Raw genomic sequence first — 20,827 nt, 5'->3', positions numbered from 1 at the left:
CCTTCTGATAGATAATGTAAGAGCGATCGATGATGATCCTGCATGTCTTTTTACTGCTCTTTCCTGGTAGTCCCTGTTTTGAAGTGGACAGAGACGCTAGCCAGGTGGGATAAGCATGGGAGAGTTTACAAAGAATGGATGTTATGTAGATGTCGTTCGAGTTCAGGCGAAGGAGAGCAAAGTGTTTTGAGTCAGTGAAGAATGTTGAGACGATGATAGGTTTTGATGATGGTATATGTTCATTCGAGCTCAGTTGATTGTCCAGGGTAACACTGAGATGTTTGGTGGACTGGACAGACTTGAAAGAGGCTGGCTGGTGCCTCAAGAAATAGTAGGTAGCGAACGTGTTTGGAGGTGAGACTGATGTGTATGACCACTGTCATGATTTATATTTTGGTCTGTATGACATGGCAGTGGTCTTCATTTTGTGTCAGCTTCATATGATGATCTTGTGTAAATGTCAACAGTTTAATGGCCATGTGTGAAAACTATTTAGTGACTCGTTTCAGTCGACCCCTGGTTAATGGCCTTTCAATAATAATGCTGTTTAGTATCCTTTGTATTGACACTCTCGAGTGGTCATATTCCTGTGTTGATGCTCCTTTGCTACCTTATATCTGCCAACACTTTCATGGCTCCATGTCTCAACACTGCTAAGTAGTATACTCTGTTTAACTCCGTTTATACGCAGTTCAATGGCCCTTTTGTTCATGTTGAGTGTATAGTGGCCTTGTGGCATTGTCACCGCAGTTTAGTTGCCTTATGTGTGCTGTACATTGTTTAGTGGCCCAGTCTATGTTAACATAGTGCTGCTTAGTCGCCTTGAATCTGTACCAGTGCTATGTAATACCCCTATGTATCTCAACACCGTTAGCTGCCTTATGTCTGTGCTGATACAGTCTGTCTGGATGCTGTTTTGTGACCCTGTTTGTGTCAGTGTTGTTTAGTTGCCTAATAATGAAACTGATATGTGAACCTTTTCCTGTGTCAGAGCACTGAAAGGCGCTCTATTAGTGTCATCACAACTCAGTAGACCAACGTCAATGTTAACTCTTCTTTAGTAATGTCTATAGTTAGTGTCTCTTTATGCTCAAATATAGTGTCATGTCTATATTAGCTTTAAGAGGTCCGTTATCTTTGACACTCTTTTTCAGTGGTTAAGTGTACGTATGTCCTTCTTGATGATGCTTTGGAGACCCCTTTTCTGTGCCGATACTATCAATACCCTACTGTCACTGCTAAATAGCTCTTTGTCTTGTGGCTCTCTGAAAACGGTGACACTTTGGTTGTCCTCTGTAATATTGTTTGAATGCCCGCTAACTTTCAGGACTGAATAACCCTTGGACTGAGTCAAGACAGTTTAGTATCCTGTCATCTGTTTGTGGCCCTTCGAGTTGATGTTATTAAGTAGACCACTCTCTTAGAAGAGTTTAAGCATCCTCTGTGTGGATCACTTTCATTGGCAATCTTTATGAACAATGTTTAGCCATCTTCTGTTCATGTCATCACTGTTTAGTTCCTTTCTTTCTGTAATGGTGTTAATATTTTCTTTTTGCCAAAGCTTTTTAGATATTTTTTGGTCATCACTAATTTAACACTTGAGACGACTCTATCGTTACAGACACTGTTGCATGATTATCTTTTATGATTGTCTCTTATCTATGCAGCCGTGTATGTTGATACAGTTAAGGCACTCTCACTATTGTTTAATGATACTCTATCCTGATGTCTAATAATCATAAGTGATAAGGTTGTTTGTTACCTATGTAATGACCCTGCATATATGTTGCTTGGTGATCCTCTCCAAGTTTGTTTAGTAATACTGCTGGTACCAACACTATTTAGTTCTTTTATCATTGCTGTTTAGTGACCAGTGCCTGTAGTGACACTGCTTGGTGACCTTGTCATTATTAATGGTGTTTAGTGATTATATTAATGCTGTATAGCATCCTTGTGTAGATGCTGTTTAGTGACCTTGTTTCTATCAACACCATTAGCAACCCTGTGCTAGTGTAGTTTAGCACTCCTATCAGTATCAAAAGCTTAGAGGTATTTGTTGGTATTCTGAGGTCCTTTTGGCTGACATACTTTCAAAAACATCCCACCACTCTTCTTACCTTTGTCCAAGCTAAGAGGATTTTTCTTTTCCCTAATAAATAGCAGACAGAGATTCCTGATGAAATACTCTCCAATATCCTGATGACATCAGAATTTGTTAACATCATTTCACTTGTATATCATATCTTCTTCACACACCCAGTGTTATCTAACTTCAGTTCAACATAATATCCTTTTGTTTGGATCAAAAATATGTCGGATTTTATTCTTATCAGTGATAGCTCTTTGTATATCTCCAATCCACCATGTTTTTCATGAAGATTTTTGTGCTAAACTTCACTTTAAAATTTGACATGAAAACTACCAAAACTTCAAAACCAATCTAAATCAAAATTCTCTGGTGTCCTGTATAGCAGTGGTTTAGTTCCTATGTATGTCTATCAATCATTTATTTCAATCTTCTTTAATGCATATTATTCTTTTCCTAATATCTATCAGCCTGCATCAGCTGACAGAGAATTATTACACCTGACAGCTAGGTCTTAGTACATTTTGAAATTTACTGAACTTCACTTTCATAGTTTACACAAACACTGTCACAAATATTACATAAGATGAAATGCGGAAAGGTGGCTGAAGTGAAAGGTACTTCAGGATTTTCAATATATGTATGGATTGTGGTGAGGTACCTGAGGATTGGTGTAATGCCTGTATTGTGCCATTGTATAAAGGCCAGGAGGATATAGGTGAATGTTTGAATTACAGAGATGTAAGTTCCTTGCATATTCATGATAAGTTGTATGGGAGAATAGTGGTTGAGAGGGTGGTGGCATGCACAATGCATCAGACTGGGGTCAACGTGCTGTCAGTGGACTGAACCAGGGTATGAGAAACGTCCAGGGTAAACAAGAGAAAGGTCTGTGGGGCCTGGATGTGGATAGGGAACTGTGGTTTTGGTGCATTATACATGACAGCTAGAGACTGAGTGTGAGTGAATATGACATAATTGTCTGCACCTTAGACAGTGATATATAAAACATCAAATGTATGCCAATACATCACATATCAGCACAGCTGGTCCATGAAACATATTAAGTCACAGTCTACCAATACCTAGTCCCATAATCTAAAATCCAATCACATGAGAAGCAACATGGAAAATTGTATGATTTTTTACAATAGAGCCTCCTGTCATGAACTAAAGTTCACATCAAGGATAGGTCTTACTGGGCTAGAACTAACCTAAAGGAGAGAGCAGTGCAAACTTGAATCAATCTATTCTATAAACGGAGACAATGTTTGGAAGAAAGGAAATTTCGACATTTAAACAGGACTACCAGTTTCTTAAAGGCAGTCTTTACTATTTCTGTAGTGTAGTTTCCATGATAGAGTGAATGTTACAGTAATACCAAGTACATTCATTGTGTCAAGAGATGGAATTACAGAATTGTCAAAGGAGAAAGGACAGTTGAGGAATTTTCAGTTAAGTGATGTGATGAAACAGGATTTTGAAGGCATCAAACTTAACCAGATTTCATTTAACTCACTGAGGTATCCTGTCCAACTATGAAGTTATTGAGGAAGTTGTGTCAAGAGAACATGCAGATCGAGTGACAGAAGGAGCAGAATTGAAGAATGTGGAGGAATGAAATGTTGAGTCATCAGCCTATAAGTGCATCTGGTCATTTTAAAAAGAAAGGAAATTGTTGATAAAAAGGAAAAATGTGTTGGAGACAGGACAGAACCTTAAGAGACACCACTGTAGATAGAGCAAGTGGGAATGCATGATCCATCAAAAACCATGGAGATAGATCGACCAGAGAGGAAGTAAGATATGACAAAGCAAAGCAAGGGAAGGAAGCCAAAGGAGGGGAGCTTAGAGATGATATCTAGATGCCATACACTGTCAAAAGCTTTGGATGTGTCAAGGTCATCTGTATAGGATTCCCCAAAATCTTTTAGGAATGATGACCAGGCATGAATGAGATAAGATAGAAAAAATATCATCAGTAGATCTCACCTTAAGGAAACCATATGGGTGATCTGAGTGAAGAATGTGAGATTCAAGATGTCTAAGGATATGGGGGTTGAGGAGGGATTCAAAGACTGGAAATGGTAGATGTCAAAGAAACAGGACGACATATAGAGGGGTTGGAATGGACACCCTTCATGTGGATCAGATGTGCCAATGCATGCTTCCAAGAAGAAGGAAATGATCTGGTTAAACAGAAATGGTATAGATGAGCAAGCATAGATGTAAGCTCAGAGAAACACTAGGTACTACATGGAGTTGGATGATATCAGGACCATAAGCCTTGCTTGAATCCAAAGAGAAAAGCATTTTTCAGACAAAGACAAAATTACAGGAAAGGACTTAGGATTAGTAAAAGGAGCACAAGAATGTGAAGGAACATTAGAGTCATTGATAGTGGAGCGAGAGGAGAAACAAGAACCAAAGAGAGTTGATTCATCTACAGGAGAGACAGTTATAGTACAATCAGAACAGAAAAAAGAAAGAAAGGTACCATGACAGTTGTTAATGATCCCCTTAGATAAAGACCAGAGACCTATTGGTGGATAACAAGGAGAGGTTATTGCACTTCCTTTGAATAAAGGATCACTGTTTTAAGGACAAGGTGCTTGCATTTATCATAAGCAGCAATGAATGCTGAATGGGAGTTAGAGGAAGGAGAGATTTTCCAAGCTCGTTTTGCCTGATCCCTTGCCTGAATGGCCTTAGAACAGGAAGGTTGAACCTGGATTGGAAGAAAAGGTTGTCATAGAGGAGTAGAGGATAAGTGTTTCCACTCCCACAAAAATAACCACTGCTATGCATATGACAGAGACAGAAGCATCACCACACAGGAAACAGTAATTTATCCCAGGAAAGTCAGAAAAGAAATTTCATAAGTCCCACCAGTCAGCTTTGTTGAGGAGCCAATATCTACATTCAAAGGAGCTGCTGGAGAGGGAGGTGCCGTTAAAACATCCATATATGAGAGTGTGGTCAGGTGATCTTTGGTTCGGAAGAAATTATATAAACTCAACAGTATCATCAGCCCATACTCATGCCAAACCATAACATTTTGTAGGTTATCAATATACATACAAGTGAATATAAATGCAAATTTTACTAATTTTTCTTTCAAAAGACTTGAGAAAATTTCCAATGTATAAAACAGCATTTTTCCATACTTCAAATAATGAAAGTGCTACAATCAAAGTAATATATATAACCAAAATTATGAATACAGTGGTAGCAGTCCTGTAAAACACTAAAAAAACAAAAACATTTTGAAGGTATTCAAGTTTTAATACAATACTTTCAAACACTCTGCCATCACTTTATGTTTTCAAAGTCCTTACAACTATTAACATTGAAAGAAGGTATGCTCTTATAATTAATTCAAATTAAACAAAATAATTTTTATCTATTCATGCAGGAGCACATATCATTAATGAATTATCACACACTATCAATTTTCCATAAAAGAATTCTCCTGTCTGATCCTACAGCCAAGTAGGGAAGGTTCTGATGCCAACTCATGCCTCCAACAACCTAAAGAGAAAAGAAAAAATATATCACCATCAGTATCAGAAATTTATATTCACATAGCATTATCCTCCAAACAATATACTACTTTTATTGTTAACCCATCTTGTTAATATCTCTTTACTCATGTTTTCATGTGGGACATAATTTTTACCTTTGTCATCACTTCAGAAATTCATAAAGTATGTAAACTAAATTACAGTACAAAAGTATCAAACCAAAAAAATATGCTTTTCTATTCACATACATACACTGTTTCTTACATTTCCAGCAAGGGAGTTTTATTAGGGGAGTGGGAGTTTGCATGACCAAGGCATGTGATAATTTTCCAACCATGGCAAATGAATGCTGGTGACATTTATGGATAAGAGGCAGAATCAAACAATAGCTAGAAATTCAAAGGTGAGGTGTATATAGTAATAAAGTATGGCTCAACATAGCCAAGTAAATATGGGAGATGGTATCACTATACCGACAGACAATTCAGAATGATGTCAAATGTATATCATACTTATGCAAATGTATCTAAATTTCAGGAGATTAAGTCTGTTGAGTATACCTGGGAAGGTGTATGGATCAGTGGTGATTGAGAGTATGTGACTGGTGAGGACTAATATTGCTTCAGGAATGGTTGTGGATAGTGAACCAGGATTCTGACTTTAGGGTTTTGTGAGAATACCATACTTGAAGAGAGAGAAAGGGTAAATGCATGTGGCATTTACAGATCTAGAAATAGCATATGATAAGGTCGACAGCTTGTGGAAGTGCTATGAACGTAAGGGATAAATGAAAAATTATTAAATGCAGTTAAGAGTTTTTCAGGACAAGGAATGTGTGTGAGAAGAAAAGCCAGAGGAGGAGTGGTTCCCAACGAATGCAGTTTACTATCCAGGATGTCCTATCACTGTGGTTAATTAAGCTGTTTATGGAATGAGTGGTGAGAAAGCTGAATTCATGTCTTACTTCGAGGGGCAAGGCAACAGTTGGCTGGAGAAAGACAGAGTGTGAGAAGTTAATTATTTGCAGCTTGCATATGATATAGTGGTAGAATCCACGGGGGAAACTCCAGGAGCTAGTGACAAAGTTTGATACTGGGTATAGAAGGAGAGACTTAAGAGTACATCTAGATAAAAGCTAAGTCATGAGGAGTAACAGAGTATATCATAAAATGGTTTGAATGTAAATTTAAATAGGGAGGACCTGGAGGAAGTTAAGTCCTTTAGGTATGTAGGAGGGGAAATGACAGCACACAGAACCAATGGGGCTGAAATAAGTCAAAGGATGGGAAAGAGAGAGTGGCCTAAGATTCTAGTTGAATTATGGAGCATGTGAAACGAGAAATCAGTGTCCGTTAGAGCAAAGATGGATATCTTTGAAGGTAAAGTGGTTCTGATAGTGTTGCATGTATTAGTCTTGAGCCTTGAATGCCAAAGAAAGGAAGAGGGTGGCCATGGAAATAAAGTATCATAGGATGATAGTGTGAGGAGGGTTGATCTTGTAAGGATGGCGTATGGCAGTAATGCAGTCAGACTGAGAGAGAGAGACGAGGTGCTATAATAGCTCAGTCATATGGAAAGGATAGCAAGGAAAAACTAACTAAAAGAATCTATGTTTGAGAGTTGAAAGGGGCAAGGAGTATATGGAAACTTAAAAGGAGATGGAAGGTTGGAGTAAAGGAGGTTGCGGACTCCAAGTCTGAACATTTAGAAAGGTGAGAAGCAAGAACAGGATAAGAGTAGACTGGACTGATGTGGTATATGAAGGCAACGTGCTGTCATTCAACTTAACCATGATATATGAAGCAATCAAGTTAATCTCTGTAACAGTATTTGGGTCTCGGCTCTGGATAGCAGGATCTGGTTTCAGTACATTATACAAAGTAGCAGGAGAGTGGGTGGGTGGACAAGAGGTCATTGTTCATTACTTTTTGACACTACCTAAAGCAGTAGAAGCAATTAGGCATCAATAGATCTTGATTTCACAGTGCAAATAAATAACTTCAGTAGTCAATAGAACTAAACCATTAAACAGTTACCTTTAAATGAGCAGCAATGGGTACTTTACTTGAATGAAGATGTGTGACTCTTATAGTATGTGGGGCAGCATGTGTGGCAACCAAACCAGGTGTTGATCGGCATACTTCTACCCCTAGTATTCTCTCTCCACTTCCAACTTCTACTATTTCACTGTGTGGCCTGTGGAATAAATGCATTAATCAAAAGACTAATAAACAAATCAACATGATTGCACAAATACCAAATGTATACTAAATCGACAAAATACACATAATACAAGTAAGAACATACAAAAATGAAGATGGAGATTTTTCAGACAAGGAGAATGTAAAGTGAGAGTCATGTAAGGTGGTATGGTGAAAAGAAAAGAGGTGGTGAAATCCTTGTATAAGAGGAAGTGAAGCAAAGCAGCTAGAGAGGGTGGGATTGCAATAGAATTTGGAAGGGTGGTTGTGTCATTGGCTGGTTGGTTAGGATTTTCTCTGTATGTATGGCTCATATTGAGTTGCCAGAGGATTGATGGAATGTCTGTATAGTGCCACTGTATAAAAGCAAGTGGGGACAACAATGAATATTCAAACAGTACAGGTACAAGTTTGTTGTGTGTAGCTGGTAAGTTGTGCGAGAAAGTGGTGACTGAGAGGGTGGTGGCATAGAGTTTTAGACTGAGGAGGAGTGGAAGAGGTGTTTCCTTAGAAGAATATGCAAAAGAAATACAGAAAGAAACAGTTGTATATGGAATTCATGGGTCTGGAGGAAGTGCATGATAAAGATACTCTGGGGAGGGTATTGAAGATATATGGCATGGAAGGAGAGCTGCTAGAAGCAATGGAGACTTCTTAACAATAGATTAAGGCAGGCATGTGAATAGGGAGGAAAATGAGTGGTTCCATGTGAAAACGGGTGTTTGGCAGTAGCATGTGATATTACCATTGCCATTTATTATGTAGATGGATGGGAGTGGTGAGGGAGGTAAATGAAAGTGTTTCAGAGAAAGGGGGAAGTATATGGTCTGTTGGAGCTGATGTGAGTCATAGGGTGGATGAGGGGGAAAAGGTTTTGGGAGCATTGAGAAATGTGTTAAAAGTTTTTAGGTACTCTTTATAAGAATAGGGTAGCTTACTGCAGAGATGCAACATTCCACACTGTAAGTCCTTTGGCTCCAGCAGCCACTATGAGTGCAGGGTCTGGGATGGACCAATCAGCACCTAAAAGGGGACCAGGGCACCGCAAAAACAGTGTAGAACACCCACTGGATACAGAGTAAACCCGCAGCACACCTTTCTTCTCTCCCACCAGCAGCAAATCTGGTTCTTCTGGGTGGAAACACACAATCATACCTGAGGAGTCGATTTCATATTTCTGAGTTTTCATCAGGCAGGTCTACGTGGAAACTGAATAAACAAAGAACAGGAACATACTTTTAAGGCTTCACATAGGACCTAGCACCTGACCCCTTTAATATCCATACAGATAATCTTAATCTATATTTTTGAAAACCAAAAGGAACATGTAAACTTGAAGCTCTTTATCAAAGTTTTGATTTCTTATATTCTTTCCCTTCATAAGTATATCTCACACATCACATTCACCAATTCTCATTAAAGGCTGTGTTTATGTTCCCTCCTTGACTTTCAGTGACTTCTTAATCTACTTTCAATGTCATTAGCTCCTTAATGGTCTACAACTTGCATTCCATAATCTCTGTAACCCTAGCTTACTGCTACTTTAAGAGGTCTGTTTTGTTTCCTTGTTAAAATCACTTCAGTGTGTTTTACTGTGTCAACATGTAATTTCTGTTTCTCAGTTGCAAGTTACATCACAAGAACTTCATTTTTGCACAAAATTTTGAAATTCCTTGATCCACCAAATGGTCAAAGCTAACAGTTCTCGGACAATAATAGCACAGCTGAGCTTATTGTTCTGGTGCTCAAGGACATCGAAATATCAGCTAACTTTTCATTACCTTACCTGGTGCAGATGGTTCAGCACTTCAAAAATTATTAAGAATAATCCCTTGCAACCATGTGACCAGAAAACAAAATCTTGCACAAGCACCACATGATGGCTACTTAAAAGTCTGACAAAGCCACCAAACAAAAAAATTACAGTAAACAAAGCAATCATACATTAATAACACTGCACCAGTAATAATGGAAACATATTATTTGCAAACTGAACACAAAAATCTACTACATACTAACATACCTGGTGAAGTTAACAGAAATTTGGCAATTTCCTTCTGTGAGGAGCTCTCCCACACACGAGCAGTAAGATCATCACCAGCAGATGCTACTAAAGTTCCACTGTCTCCATTATAAGTCACACTATTCACAAAGTCACTGTGGCTCAATATGTCCTGAAATGTACATCATATCATTAGTACTGCACTTCAGAGATAAGAGAGTAAATTGTTTTAGTCAACTGATCATACAGTAATCATTATCACAATGGGTCTCTGTCTTTAAATAGATTTGCTGTAAGTCTTACAGGATATGTTTTGCTGCATATCCTTAATCTAGATAAAAGGTTTATCAATTATCTTTTACTCTTAACACTACTCAACTTCATAACTGATCACACACTGAAAAGGATTAAGTACTTGTAGATACTGATACACATCCTCTCCCACTGCAAAATCATTCATTTTTCATTTCTATGTTGAAGAACACCTACCCCGCACAGGCATTCTTTCCTCATAAATGTCATCTCCTTTATATCATAACCAGTATGGGGGATGAGGAAACCTAGAAGATAGAAGGATAGAGTGAAGGAGGCTTTCGGTATTAAGATCTGAACACTCAAAGGTGGATTGTGTGCATAGGGAAAGAATTGATAATGTATACAGAGAATGATATGCTGTCGCTGGGCTGAATTAGAGCATATATAGTAGTCAAGGTAAATCATATAACAGCCTGTAGGGCTTTGCCATTAACTTTTGGAGCTACTTTCAGCACATTAAACATGACATTTAAGGAAATATATGTGCAAGTGGGGATGCTGTTCATTTCGTAATACCACTTACCTATGGTGAGAGAAGTAGGTTTAAAGAACGTATGAAATTTCACTCATCCTTCCATCTCATTCTCAGTATCCCCTCCTACTTGATCCTTCCACTTCTGACACAAAGACCCTCTTAGTTAGTCTCTCTTCACTCATTTTCATATGTTCAAACTACTTCATCATACCTGTTCTGCTCTCTTAATCATACTAAGCTTACTTCCACATCTCCCTCTTACAGTGTTCTTCCTTACATGATCAACTCTCCTCTCACCATATAATTTCCTCAAGCAATTCATCTCCAATAAATGCATAATTTTCTGTCCTTTCCATTTAGGGCCTACACATCACACCTTCATGACTACAGTATGCAATGAAAAACTTAATCCTCTTTGCCATTTATTCATAACTACTGTACGGACAGTTACTGATATCCAGTAAACACTGGGAAATAAAATGAAAATACTACAAATACAATTCTGAGCAGTGCTCCTGCAGTTACATCTGGACCACAAGCCAGATCAAATACAGGCTGAGATTCGCAGCTTGTAGCCTTCATTTGAGCATCCAACTAATACAAGTGGAAATTTTCACACTGCAAATGATTGGTAGCTTAAACTTGAGTGCTGGGGATTTTCCCTTCCACAACATTGACTCAATATGACCTGCAACTTAAGAAGCTGAGGCTAATTCACTGTTTGAAAAAGGGTCAGCAAATCCGATGACTGACTATGCATTTCTGCATGTAGATTTGGACAATGTGATATATGAAAACAAAAGGAAGATATCGTAGCATTTGCTTTGCAAATGAGTAAAGTAGCAAACAAGTAATGAGGAACAATGCAAAGTCATTTAGATTAATGCAATGCACTCCAAAGCTGCATCAAGAAGACAGAGAAACAAAACATCAATATGATAAACATCGTATATAATTAAAGTACATCACCACCAAGGTCATACCCTTGAAATCATACCCCTTTGTTCAAAATTAATCCGTGAATAATGTCATCAAAATTAATCCATGTGTGGATGAGGCAGAGGGAAAATACAGCTACCTGTGTCAGAGAAGTGCAACTTGACAACCAATGAAGTGCTGTTTTCTATTTCTAATAAAACACTGCAGGCATTTCCCTTTCTGAATATGTCAACATCACTGCAACAATATGATAACAATAAAGCTATATACACATACATAGTAACATACCAATAATTCTGATTTTATGGACAATTCAAACCTTGAATTAATGTGCTATTTAATACATGAGCAGCATACAAAGATATCAGACATATCATGGTTATTAGTGTGCTTACTTCTACTGTATTAGAGTCTGCTAAATCAGATGAAAGTTGCATAACTGCATTATCTGCTGAAGCTACAGCAATTTGGAGACAATTTGGGACTGCCCGCAGCGTTGAACTTGGACTCCAAGACATTGATACTGGTTGGCTTGACACATGCCATTCCCATACCTGATCACACTCTTCGCAAGTGCCATCACTTTCTTCCTGTAATAATTCAAATAATTTCATTCATCTGCAAATGGCTAAGACATTAAATCAATGTGTCATATAAATTACTTCTTATATTTATATCAAATTGGTACATGCCAAATCTTCCCTAAACTTTTGTGTTACTGACCCTCTCCATGCGTTAAGTGTTCTGTTCACAAAATTACAGCAAAGAGATATTCTACTATTTTGGCATCACATTAGTGAAGAACCTGCCAACTGCTTATAATACAGGAAGTAAGAATGTGTAAAATGAATATATATTTCCTCAGTAAGTATACTTATGGGTAATATAGAAATGGAACTGAAGATGTTATTCTTGTCTCGTGAGCATTGGTCAGTTGGACAGAGTAGACATGCAAAAAATGACAATTATAATACCATACATAAAAGAGGATCTTTGCTAGCACTTAAGCTACATAGAACAGTTTGTTTAACTTCACACTTCATTTGATTTAGTTGATGAAAGTGCGATTGAAAAACAAACAAACATCTGATTAACAAGAAATTCAATACACAGGTATGACATTATTGTATGAAAAGATAATAGACAGTTTTACTGGAATTCCCAAAAGAATATGACACAGCAAACTACAAAGTTTTACATGAGAAGCAGTACAACAAAACATAAAAGGCAAATTACAAAAATGGTAGAATCTGTTTTTAATCAAAGTGGATGTGCTATCAGGTGTATCATTAGAAATGGTACTAACTTCACCACTATCGTAATAATAATTTCAGACACTGATAGAAAAAGAAAATATAGTCTGACATTTTCTTTATGACAAGACAGAAGTACAAGATCAAAAGAAAACAAACAAAAATGCATAAAAAAATAAAGAAAAAACAAAGAGGCAGAGGAGAATCTAATGAAAATTAATGAAGAAAAAATTTAAGCAAAGAAGTTAAGGAGTGATCAACAATATACTGGTGACGCCCTACAAAAGCCCAAGTGGGGGAGACAGAAAGTAACGAAAACATCAAAGATCTATGAGTTATCTTAAATAAAAATCTTATATTCAAGGAGCACATTGATGTAACAGTAGCATCAAATCAAACAAAGTGTGACACACGATAGAGAACTTTCAAAACTAGAGAAAGCAAGCTAATTATGTGATCATTTAATGTTTATATAAACAAAATTGAACAGTGCTGCATAAGATGATCAACAGTCAAAATAAAACAGAGAAAATTCAGAAACACATCACAAACTAGATCATGGGACTGGAATATATGAATTATCATGAAAGACTGAAAGAACTGAAAATCTAAAGCTTAAAAGAAGATAGTCTTTACATACCAGCAAATTGAGGGCATCAAGAACAATGTTCAAGATCTAATGCATTTCATCAAGGAAGAAATGGAACTATAAAGTTTCCAAATATAAGTTGGAATATACCAATACCAAAAAGATATCTGACAAAAATACACAAGAGTCCAGCAAATGTTTGGAAAAATTGTTCATTGTACTGCTAGGAGAAATAAGGAAAAGGCTTGGAACTACAGAAACATTTAAAAGAAAACTTGACATATGGTTGAAGTGAGTGTCACAACCCCACGATTAACAATAAAGAAAAGAGCATGACAGCAGAGGGAAACAGCACTATTCATTGAGCAAAATGTGCACCACGCAATACCTGCAAAGACCTGTTATTGTATGTACTTGTAGGTAGGAACATCCTGTGCACACATCCCATCCTTAAAGACATTCAACACCTTTCTTATGACTTCTTTGCACCATATACCTTTCTCACATCATTATTAACCCATCCTCCTAATTCTAACAACACTACCCATCTCTAACTGTTACTCTTCTTCTATTCTCATCTACATAAACTTGGGTGTCACATCCATACATCACAGTCAGGATAAGTAAACCTTATGCAAGCATTTTGCACATTCCACACTGAAAAATATGCCATACACCAGTTACCAGTACATCTCCAATTTTTCTCTCGTCCTTAAATTCAACTTTTCCACTAACATCCTTGCTGAACATTAGTACTAAATATCTAATGCCAACCATTACTTCCAATTCCTTCTCTTGCCCACCAATATCACCAAATGATCTCCATTACCTTCCAATAATTTTCTTAGTTTCACTTTATTCACTTTCACTATCCTTCTCCATAGGCCACAGAAGTCCCTCTAAATTAGAAACATAACATTGTCTACATAAAACAACTGAAACAACTTCATTCTTTTCCTCAATCAATAACTAAGTACTTTGCCACTATCATGAGTACATCAAGTAATCCCCTATCCAAAAAACCATTGTATACCCAAGGTACCAAATAAATGAAACACATTCCTTTCATCATTTCAAACCACTCGTATGCCTTTGTACTTACATATGCACTACTTTCATTATATCTTAACAGAATTCAGAGGTCTTTAATGAGCATTTTAGAGTCAAACTTTCCGAGTTTTCAATCTATCATGTGCTTTTTGTGAATCAATAAATGCTGCATACACTTGCTTCCTTTTCTCTGTAACTTCCGCTATTACTTGAATATTTCTTAATATACTATCTCCATCTTTTATAAACTTTCTTCTTTTCCTAAAAGGCAATAATGTACCTAGTTGTAGCTATAAAACCTCCTCTTATGCAGTAAACAAACTCCAGTTACAAAGTGAAAACAAGCCAATCCACCAATTGGAGGATCAAAAGTGTCATTACTATTTCTAAAGACCTTTGCAGCTGGGGATAAAAATGATAACCTTCAATGAAGTCTGGTTAGATAGGGATAACAGTGACAACCATTTATGAAGTCTGGTTGTAATTTGGTTCACTGGCTAATCATCATGTAGTTATGAACCCTTCTGTAAATAAATGTAAAGATTTATCAGAATATTGGATGAACAACAAGCAAAGTGATGAAACTGTAAACTCTGAAAACTCTGACAGTTTACAATGGTTTGAGGAGTTGTATGATGATGGAAAACAATATGAGAGAGCCGTTTCAATACATAACCCCAGTCGAACAGTGCCGTCACTGTTACACCAAATACCTTACAGCAATATGATTAAAAATCTGTATTATCCTTACCTTTAGTTTTATGGAGTACACAGCTACAGAAGTAGGAAGACCAACAGCAAGCAGACCACGTGACCACTCAAATGGTGAAAACTCTACACACAACACTTGGGAACGAGTGCTGATACTTACAGCTGGGTCGACATTTAACTCCATTGCAAGATACTGAAATATACTCATGTTTAACATCTCGTATGTGTTGATGGGAATATATCACTTAAAAATTACCATTTTACTTTTTCTTTACTGACTTTTGTACATTACATTACACTGCTCTCCTAAACAAGCTTTGCTCACCCAAGGAATTTTTTAAGGTGAGCAGTTTGTTGCCTTCTAGATTTCATGATCCTCACATAAACCATCATATGAGTAAGTAGGTGGGTATGTATGTGATCCTATTCATGAAGTCTTAACAGTTTGTACTGATTTTTTACTAGTGTTTTCCCTACATCTACATTAAGTAGCCCTACCTTTTCCCTGATATACATAACCCTCACTAACATGGCCTTATGTCATGCCATTCAATAAATCATAGAGCCCCAAATAATGTTTTGCAACTGCTATTAATTCCCTAAATACTAAACTAGTAGTGCAGAATAAAATAACTGTTCTAATGGGGATGCAGAACTTAATCAGACTTTTATCCATAACTCAATATCCACAGCTGGATCCGATGTTTATATAAAATAGTAGGGTAAAGGTAATTACCATTTCCTCAATATTCCAAACTCGTTTCGATGAGTAACTTAACGAAGCAAAACTGGCATATTACCAGAAGGATAAGAAATTCTCAAGCGATTAAGATAGTGCCCTAGACCTTCATGATTACCCTAACCCAAAGACAACCACGGTACAGTTCCTATTGACACATTTTCAAAATTGAGTCTTTGTAAGCCCAAGTCTGTCAAGCAGTGTTAGAATAGATATATTGAAAGTAAGTACGACTCCTGGTACGTATTACCTAAATTGTTATCCAGAATAGTGTAGAGACCAACTATACGCCCTCGGCTTCAAGCCTTTTCCACTTTTACCTAGTAAGATCAGGTTACACGGAGCTTCTCCCCAGCATGTATCCCGCTGTCGAATGCAAACAAAGTTTTGATGACTACGAACATAAATTGATCAAAGGGTGTATATATATATATATATATATATATATATATATATATATATATATATATATATATATATATATATATATAAATTCATGCTTCTTTCCTTTCTGTTTTGTTGTATTGGTAGTCTGTTGATTTCGTTCTCCCTTAACACTTAAGCTTGTTCTCGGTTCGTTCTCTTGGCTAATGTGTTCAAAATAACCGCTGTTCTTCCCTCATGGTTTGAATGTTACGTGACTTGGTGCATATTTTTTTGTACTTTACGATTATAAGTCTACCGCAGGTTTATGTCATATATTGTCAGAGTACTTTGTTGTTAAAGTTACAAGCATGTATCATGTAAATTGTGTACATCTGAATAACTCATTACATTAGCTCTTGGTTATTGAATTGAATTTAGTTCCTAATCATTTTAATTTTATCTTGTATGTCATATGATGCCCTGGTATGCACATTATTGTTGAAAACTACGGGTATATTTCATCTCATGTGTTACTCATCAATTATGTTTTAGTTTTCGCTCGCGTCGTAGTTCTGGTTGTAATTTTCTCACTAGGTTTGTTATACACTTTAGGGAGAATAAAAAGATGTTTTGGAAGGAGGTAAATAATGTGCAAAAGACAAGATACAAAATGGAAACAAATGAAGGGCTGTTATATGTGTACGATGATACAGTGGCAAATGTAGGGTGTTTTAGTCTGGATGGTTTGCGAAGTGAGAGAGTCATCGAGAGTAGTTTAGTGAAGAGAGAAGAGGTGGTGAAAGCTTTGCATTGGATGGAATGCGAGAAGGCGGCAGATGTTTTGTGGAAGGTGTTTTTGTCGGGGTGATATGCGAATTGAGTCATCGAGAGTGGTTTTAGTGAAGAGAGAAGTGGTGGTGAAAGCCTTGCTTAAGATGAAATACGGCAAGGTGGCTGGAGATATTTTGTGGAAGGTTTTAAGCATATACTGTGGGAGGAAAGTTGCTAGAAGCAGTGAGTTTTTATCAAGAGTGTAAGGCTTATGTACGAGTAGGAAGGTTGGTCTACGGCAGGGGCGTGTGATGTCACCATGGTTGTTCAATTTGTTTATGGATGAGGTGATGAGGGAAGTAAATGTGAGCGTCTTGGAGAGATGGGTCTAAGAAGTGAGTCAGCTGTTGTTTGCTGACGATACCGCACTGGTGGCAGATTAGAGTAAGAAACAGCAAAGTTAGTGTCTGAGTTTGGAAGAGTTTGTGAAAGAAGAAACTTGAGAGTGAATGTTGTTCTGTATTTCCTTTTTTAACATCTTCAAAAGAAATGCTTTTTTTGTAGTATCCCTTAATATACCATTACGTTTTCTCTTATAAATTCAGAAAATATTAATCTATCATAGACGTCATTTTTGTTATACAAATTATTATCAAAGTATATGAAAAATTATAGGCATTATTTTTCTGTATAAAGAAGTGCTTGTTATGATAATACAATAATTTTGGGAGATGGATCTAAATTGCTGAAACGTAGATTCGCTCTCTCTTCTTCACCTTATTTCCAAGGTAGCTTGACGTTCACAATCGTTTCTCTACAGAATCAGGTTGTATTTGCTCTTATTATTGTCATCTGTCCCTGATTAGTTGTATCGAAAGATAAGGGTGTAGGCATTATTTGTAGAAGGAAAGATAGCAGTGTTTACGAGTAGATGTAAAGCTCAGGTTTGATTAGAGTAAATCGTTCATCATTTGTATGTTTGTTAGTTTTTGTAGTATGTTTTGTTTGTTTTATGTAAAGTAGTGATCCTGACCTAGTCATTTATTGAAATGCGATAAGCATGAATGTGGTTTTGGTGTTTACAAATGCTACTCTCGACGTTTACCTAGAGGAAAGAGGCGTCTACATAACCTAATATATCAACTGAAACATTTAACACGGGACATATCCTGTTAGGGGGTCGAGACCCACCGTAGTTGAAGGCGGTTGGGATCGTAACAGTGTAAATAAAGGGAAGGTTATTAGGTTCAGCAGGGTTGAGGGAAAGACTTACTGCACATGGCAGATACAGAATGGATGTATGCGAATGAAGTCTTTCCTATCTGTTTTTAGCGCTACCCCGGTGACGCGGGTTTGTGCTTGTGTTGCCCCGTCCCTTAACGTTGATTTTTCTGTATACATGTCTACTCCTATGTATGTACATACACCCTAGCTTACGCTAGGTACCCATTTTATCGACCAGCTCCCATGGGTAGAGGAACAGCTGGGTGGATTGTGGACCGGCTGCCATTATTAGAATTCGAACCTATGCAGGTTTCATCCCAGGCAACCCGTGCATGCGTGATGGTCAGTAACGCTAACCGATACACAATGAGGTTTAACAACAATTTTTCTCTCCTTATGAATAGATTTTTGCCCTTTAAGATTCCGAAATATACCATTTATTTACCGAGTTGTTTTCCCTTTAAAACGTTTTTCTAAGACGGTCATCAAATGTGTAATATTTATATTTTTGTTCATATGGAATAGTATTTTTGGAAGTGTTCATAATGAAGACTGAGTCTTAAAAAGGGGTAGAGAAAAATGGGTAACACAACCGTGATATATTAAAAAGAGGGCGTGGAAATGCATCTTCGAGGTGAGCGGATACGGTTGGTGCACGACGGAGAAAAGAGGTGAGGCGGGAGACCCTTTGTGTTGCTGCAGGAGAGGAGTGTCGTTGTTTAGTCTCATGGTGCTGCTGCAGGAGAGGAGTGTCGTTGTTTAGTCTCATGGTGCTGCTGCAGGAGAGGAGTGTCGTTGTTTAGTCTCATGGTGCTGCTGCAGGAGAGGAGGGTGAAAACCGCATATGTTCTAATCCTAGTAGCGACAGCCGGTCCACAGTCCGCCCAACTGTTCATCCTCCCTTAAGGGTCTGGTCGATAAAATGCGTACCTGGAATGTCTAGGGTTTGGCTGTGTGTGCATACACATATAGAGTAAAAAGACATTGTGTATAAATCAGAGACGGCGACAGCTTCAAAAAGTGATGGGCCTCACTGGAGCAAATTCCTTCTATACGACTAAGTCTAAACGAAATGGGATGCTGAACACCCCCTGCTTTATCCTCTCTCTTCTAATGGTCCTTTATACTCTATTCACCTTGACAACTCCTTTTCGGAAGGATATGAAGTCCATGCGCCTAATGTATGATATCAATTTACATTACCGTCCCCACATCAAATTTCGAATTCAGGCTGACGCTGTTACATGAAGCAGTTATCAAATAATTACGAACACAGCTCTGCACGCACCATCGCTCACAACCAGTGGCTGAGAGTGACACTTGTGACGTGTTGACATCGACACTGTTAGTGACGACATGCCAGCAGGGCGTCACAGGTAATTAGAACCAACGACAAGTCGATAGCCTAGTTAGAGCTGGAAAAGAGCTAACGAAGTACTAGTGGTGACCTATTTCATATTCTCGGGGAAAAAATGAATATACGCCATTCTTACTAACGGAAGTGTCAAATCGGATTGCATACGAAATGGTGATAGATTGTTAAAATCGAGGTTCGTAGGGGAATAGGTTTGTCAGACAAATGCGACAAGCTGATAATAACCGGAGCCCGGTGCCTTACGCAGTGAAATTGCTTATAACTGATGATGGAAAGTATTTATTTCAGTAATTTTAAAACGGGTAAAGAGCTCGAAATAGTAAAAGAAATGAGCAGAGGCCAGGGGCGCCTATAGCAAGCACTGAAATTGCGCCCCTGGCTTGATTAAAAATGTACATACAGTACATGTATATAGAAAATATATAGTGTAATTATTAACTGTTGAAGAGTTAGGCCAAACTTGAATTTATATAAACTCTTAGACTTAAAGACTGATAAAAAATGTAACGCGGAAGCGGTAATGCAACTGACAGTAGCAAAATATTACTGTAGTTGTAGAGTAGGCGTTTCTTTTTTATCTCACAAAACCAAGCCATTAAGAATGCCAATCGGGTAGCATATATCAAAAAACAAACCTGTTGAGTGGCGCCTGGGGCACCTGCCATACCCTAGATACGCCACTGGCAGAGGCTTGTCAGGGGGTGAAGGGTTAAACGAAAAGTGAGGGGTGAAGAGGAAGGTAATGGGTGAAGAGGGAGGAAAGGGGCCAAGAGGAGATGGGTTATGGGTAAAGAGGAAAGTAAGAGATAAGGAGGAGGAAAAGGAGAATACGTATGTTGTGAGATGGATGAGGCACTAAAATATCTATCCAAGAAGCCACCCCACGCATTTCAGTAAAACAACGATACAAATTACACACTGTCATCCATTTCTCTGCTTTACCTTCCCTGCCCAACCTCTTCTTTATTATTTCCCTACAAACCACTCAATAAAAAAAATGCAAAGAAAAGGCTGAAGGGGGAGTAACGAGATCAGCAGTTGTGCAGATGTAAGATAACGTTCATATCACAAACATACTTGAAAGAAGCAAAGTTGTCCATGGTTTGCCGGGGATCACATATTGCCACAAACAGTATATAGCTCTATTTTTTGTCATACTGTTCCAGAAGTTGTTTGTAGTATTGTGTATTACTGATCAATTACTTGG

The 20,827-nt window shown here is 37.7% G+C and overlaps 1 protein-coding gene across 3 annotated transcripts; it reads right to left on the bottom strand.

Annotated features, from left to right (window-relative positions):
• Positions 1-5,174: 5,174 nt before the first annotated feature.
• On the bottom strand, positions 5,175-20,300 carry Nup37 (nuclear pore complex protein Nup37). 3 transcript variants are annotated; one of them, XM_071674601.1, is made up of 7 exons: positions 20,256-20,300; positions 15,186-15,338; positions 11,938-12,132; positions 9,835-9,985; positions 8,750-8,966; positions 7,647-7,806; positions 5,175-5,617 (listed from the first exon to the last, which is right to left on the bottom strand). In XM_071674601.1, exons 1-7 carry the CDS (start codon positions 20,283-20,285, stop codon positions 5,525-5,527), a joined length of 999 nt encoding a protein of 332 aa, XP_071530702.1. In that variant the 5' UTR covers positions 20,286-20,300; the 3' UTR covers positions 5,175-5,524. The 3 variants fall into 3 exon arrangements, with proteins under 3 accessions (XP_071530702.1, XP_071530704.1, XP_071530703.1); XM_071674603.1 differs by lacking the exon at positions 20,256-20,300 and adding an exon at positions 16,205-16,271; XM_071674602.1 differs by lacking the exon at positions 20,256-20,300 and adding an exon at positions 16,135-16,260.
• Positions 20,301-20,827: the final 527 nt, after the last annotated feature.

Source organism: Panulirus ornatus, chromosome 20 (assembly GCF_036320965.1).
Source record: "Panulirus ornatus isolate Po-2019 chromosome 20, ASM3632096v1, whole genome shotgun sequence".
NCBI lineage: Eukaryota > Metazoa > Arthropoda > Malacostraca > Decapoda > Palinuridae > Panulirus > Panulirus ornatus.
This window is presented reverse-complemented; position numbering and strand designations above follow the sequence as displayed.

Excerpts from the sequence above, each read along its gene's own strand:
- Nup37 (XM_071674601.1), bottom strand. The coding sequence starts at position 20,285 with ATGGCAGGTGCCCCAGGCGCCACTCAACAG. Across the intron at positions 9,986-11,937 it reads CAGACTCTAATACAGTAGAA|GACATATTGAGCCACAGTGA; the intron begins GTAAGCACACTA and ends TGTACATTTCAG. Across the intron at positions 5,618-7,646 it reads CCATTGCTGCTCATTTAAAG|GTTGTTGGAGGCATGAGTTG; the intron begins GTAACTGTTTAA and ends TTTTCTCTTTAG.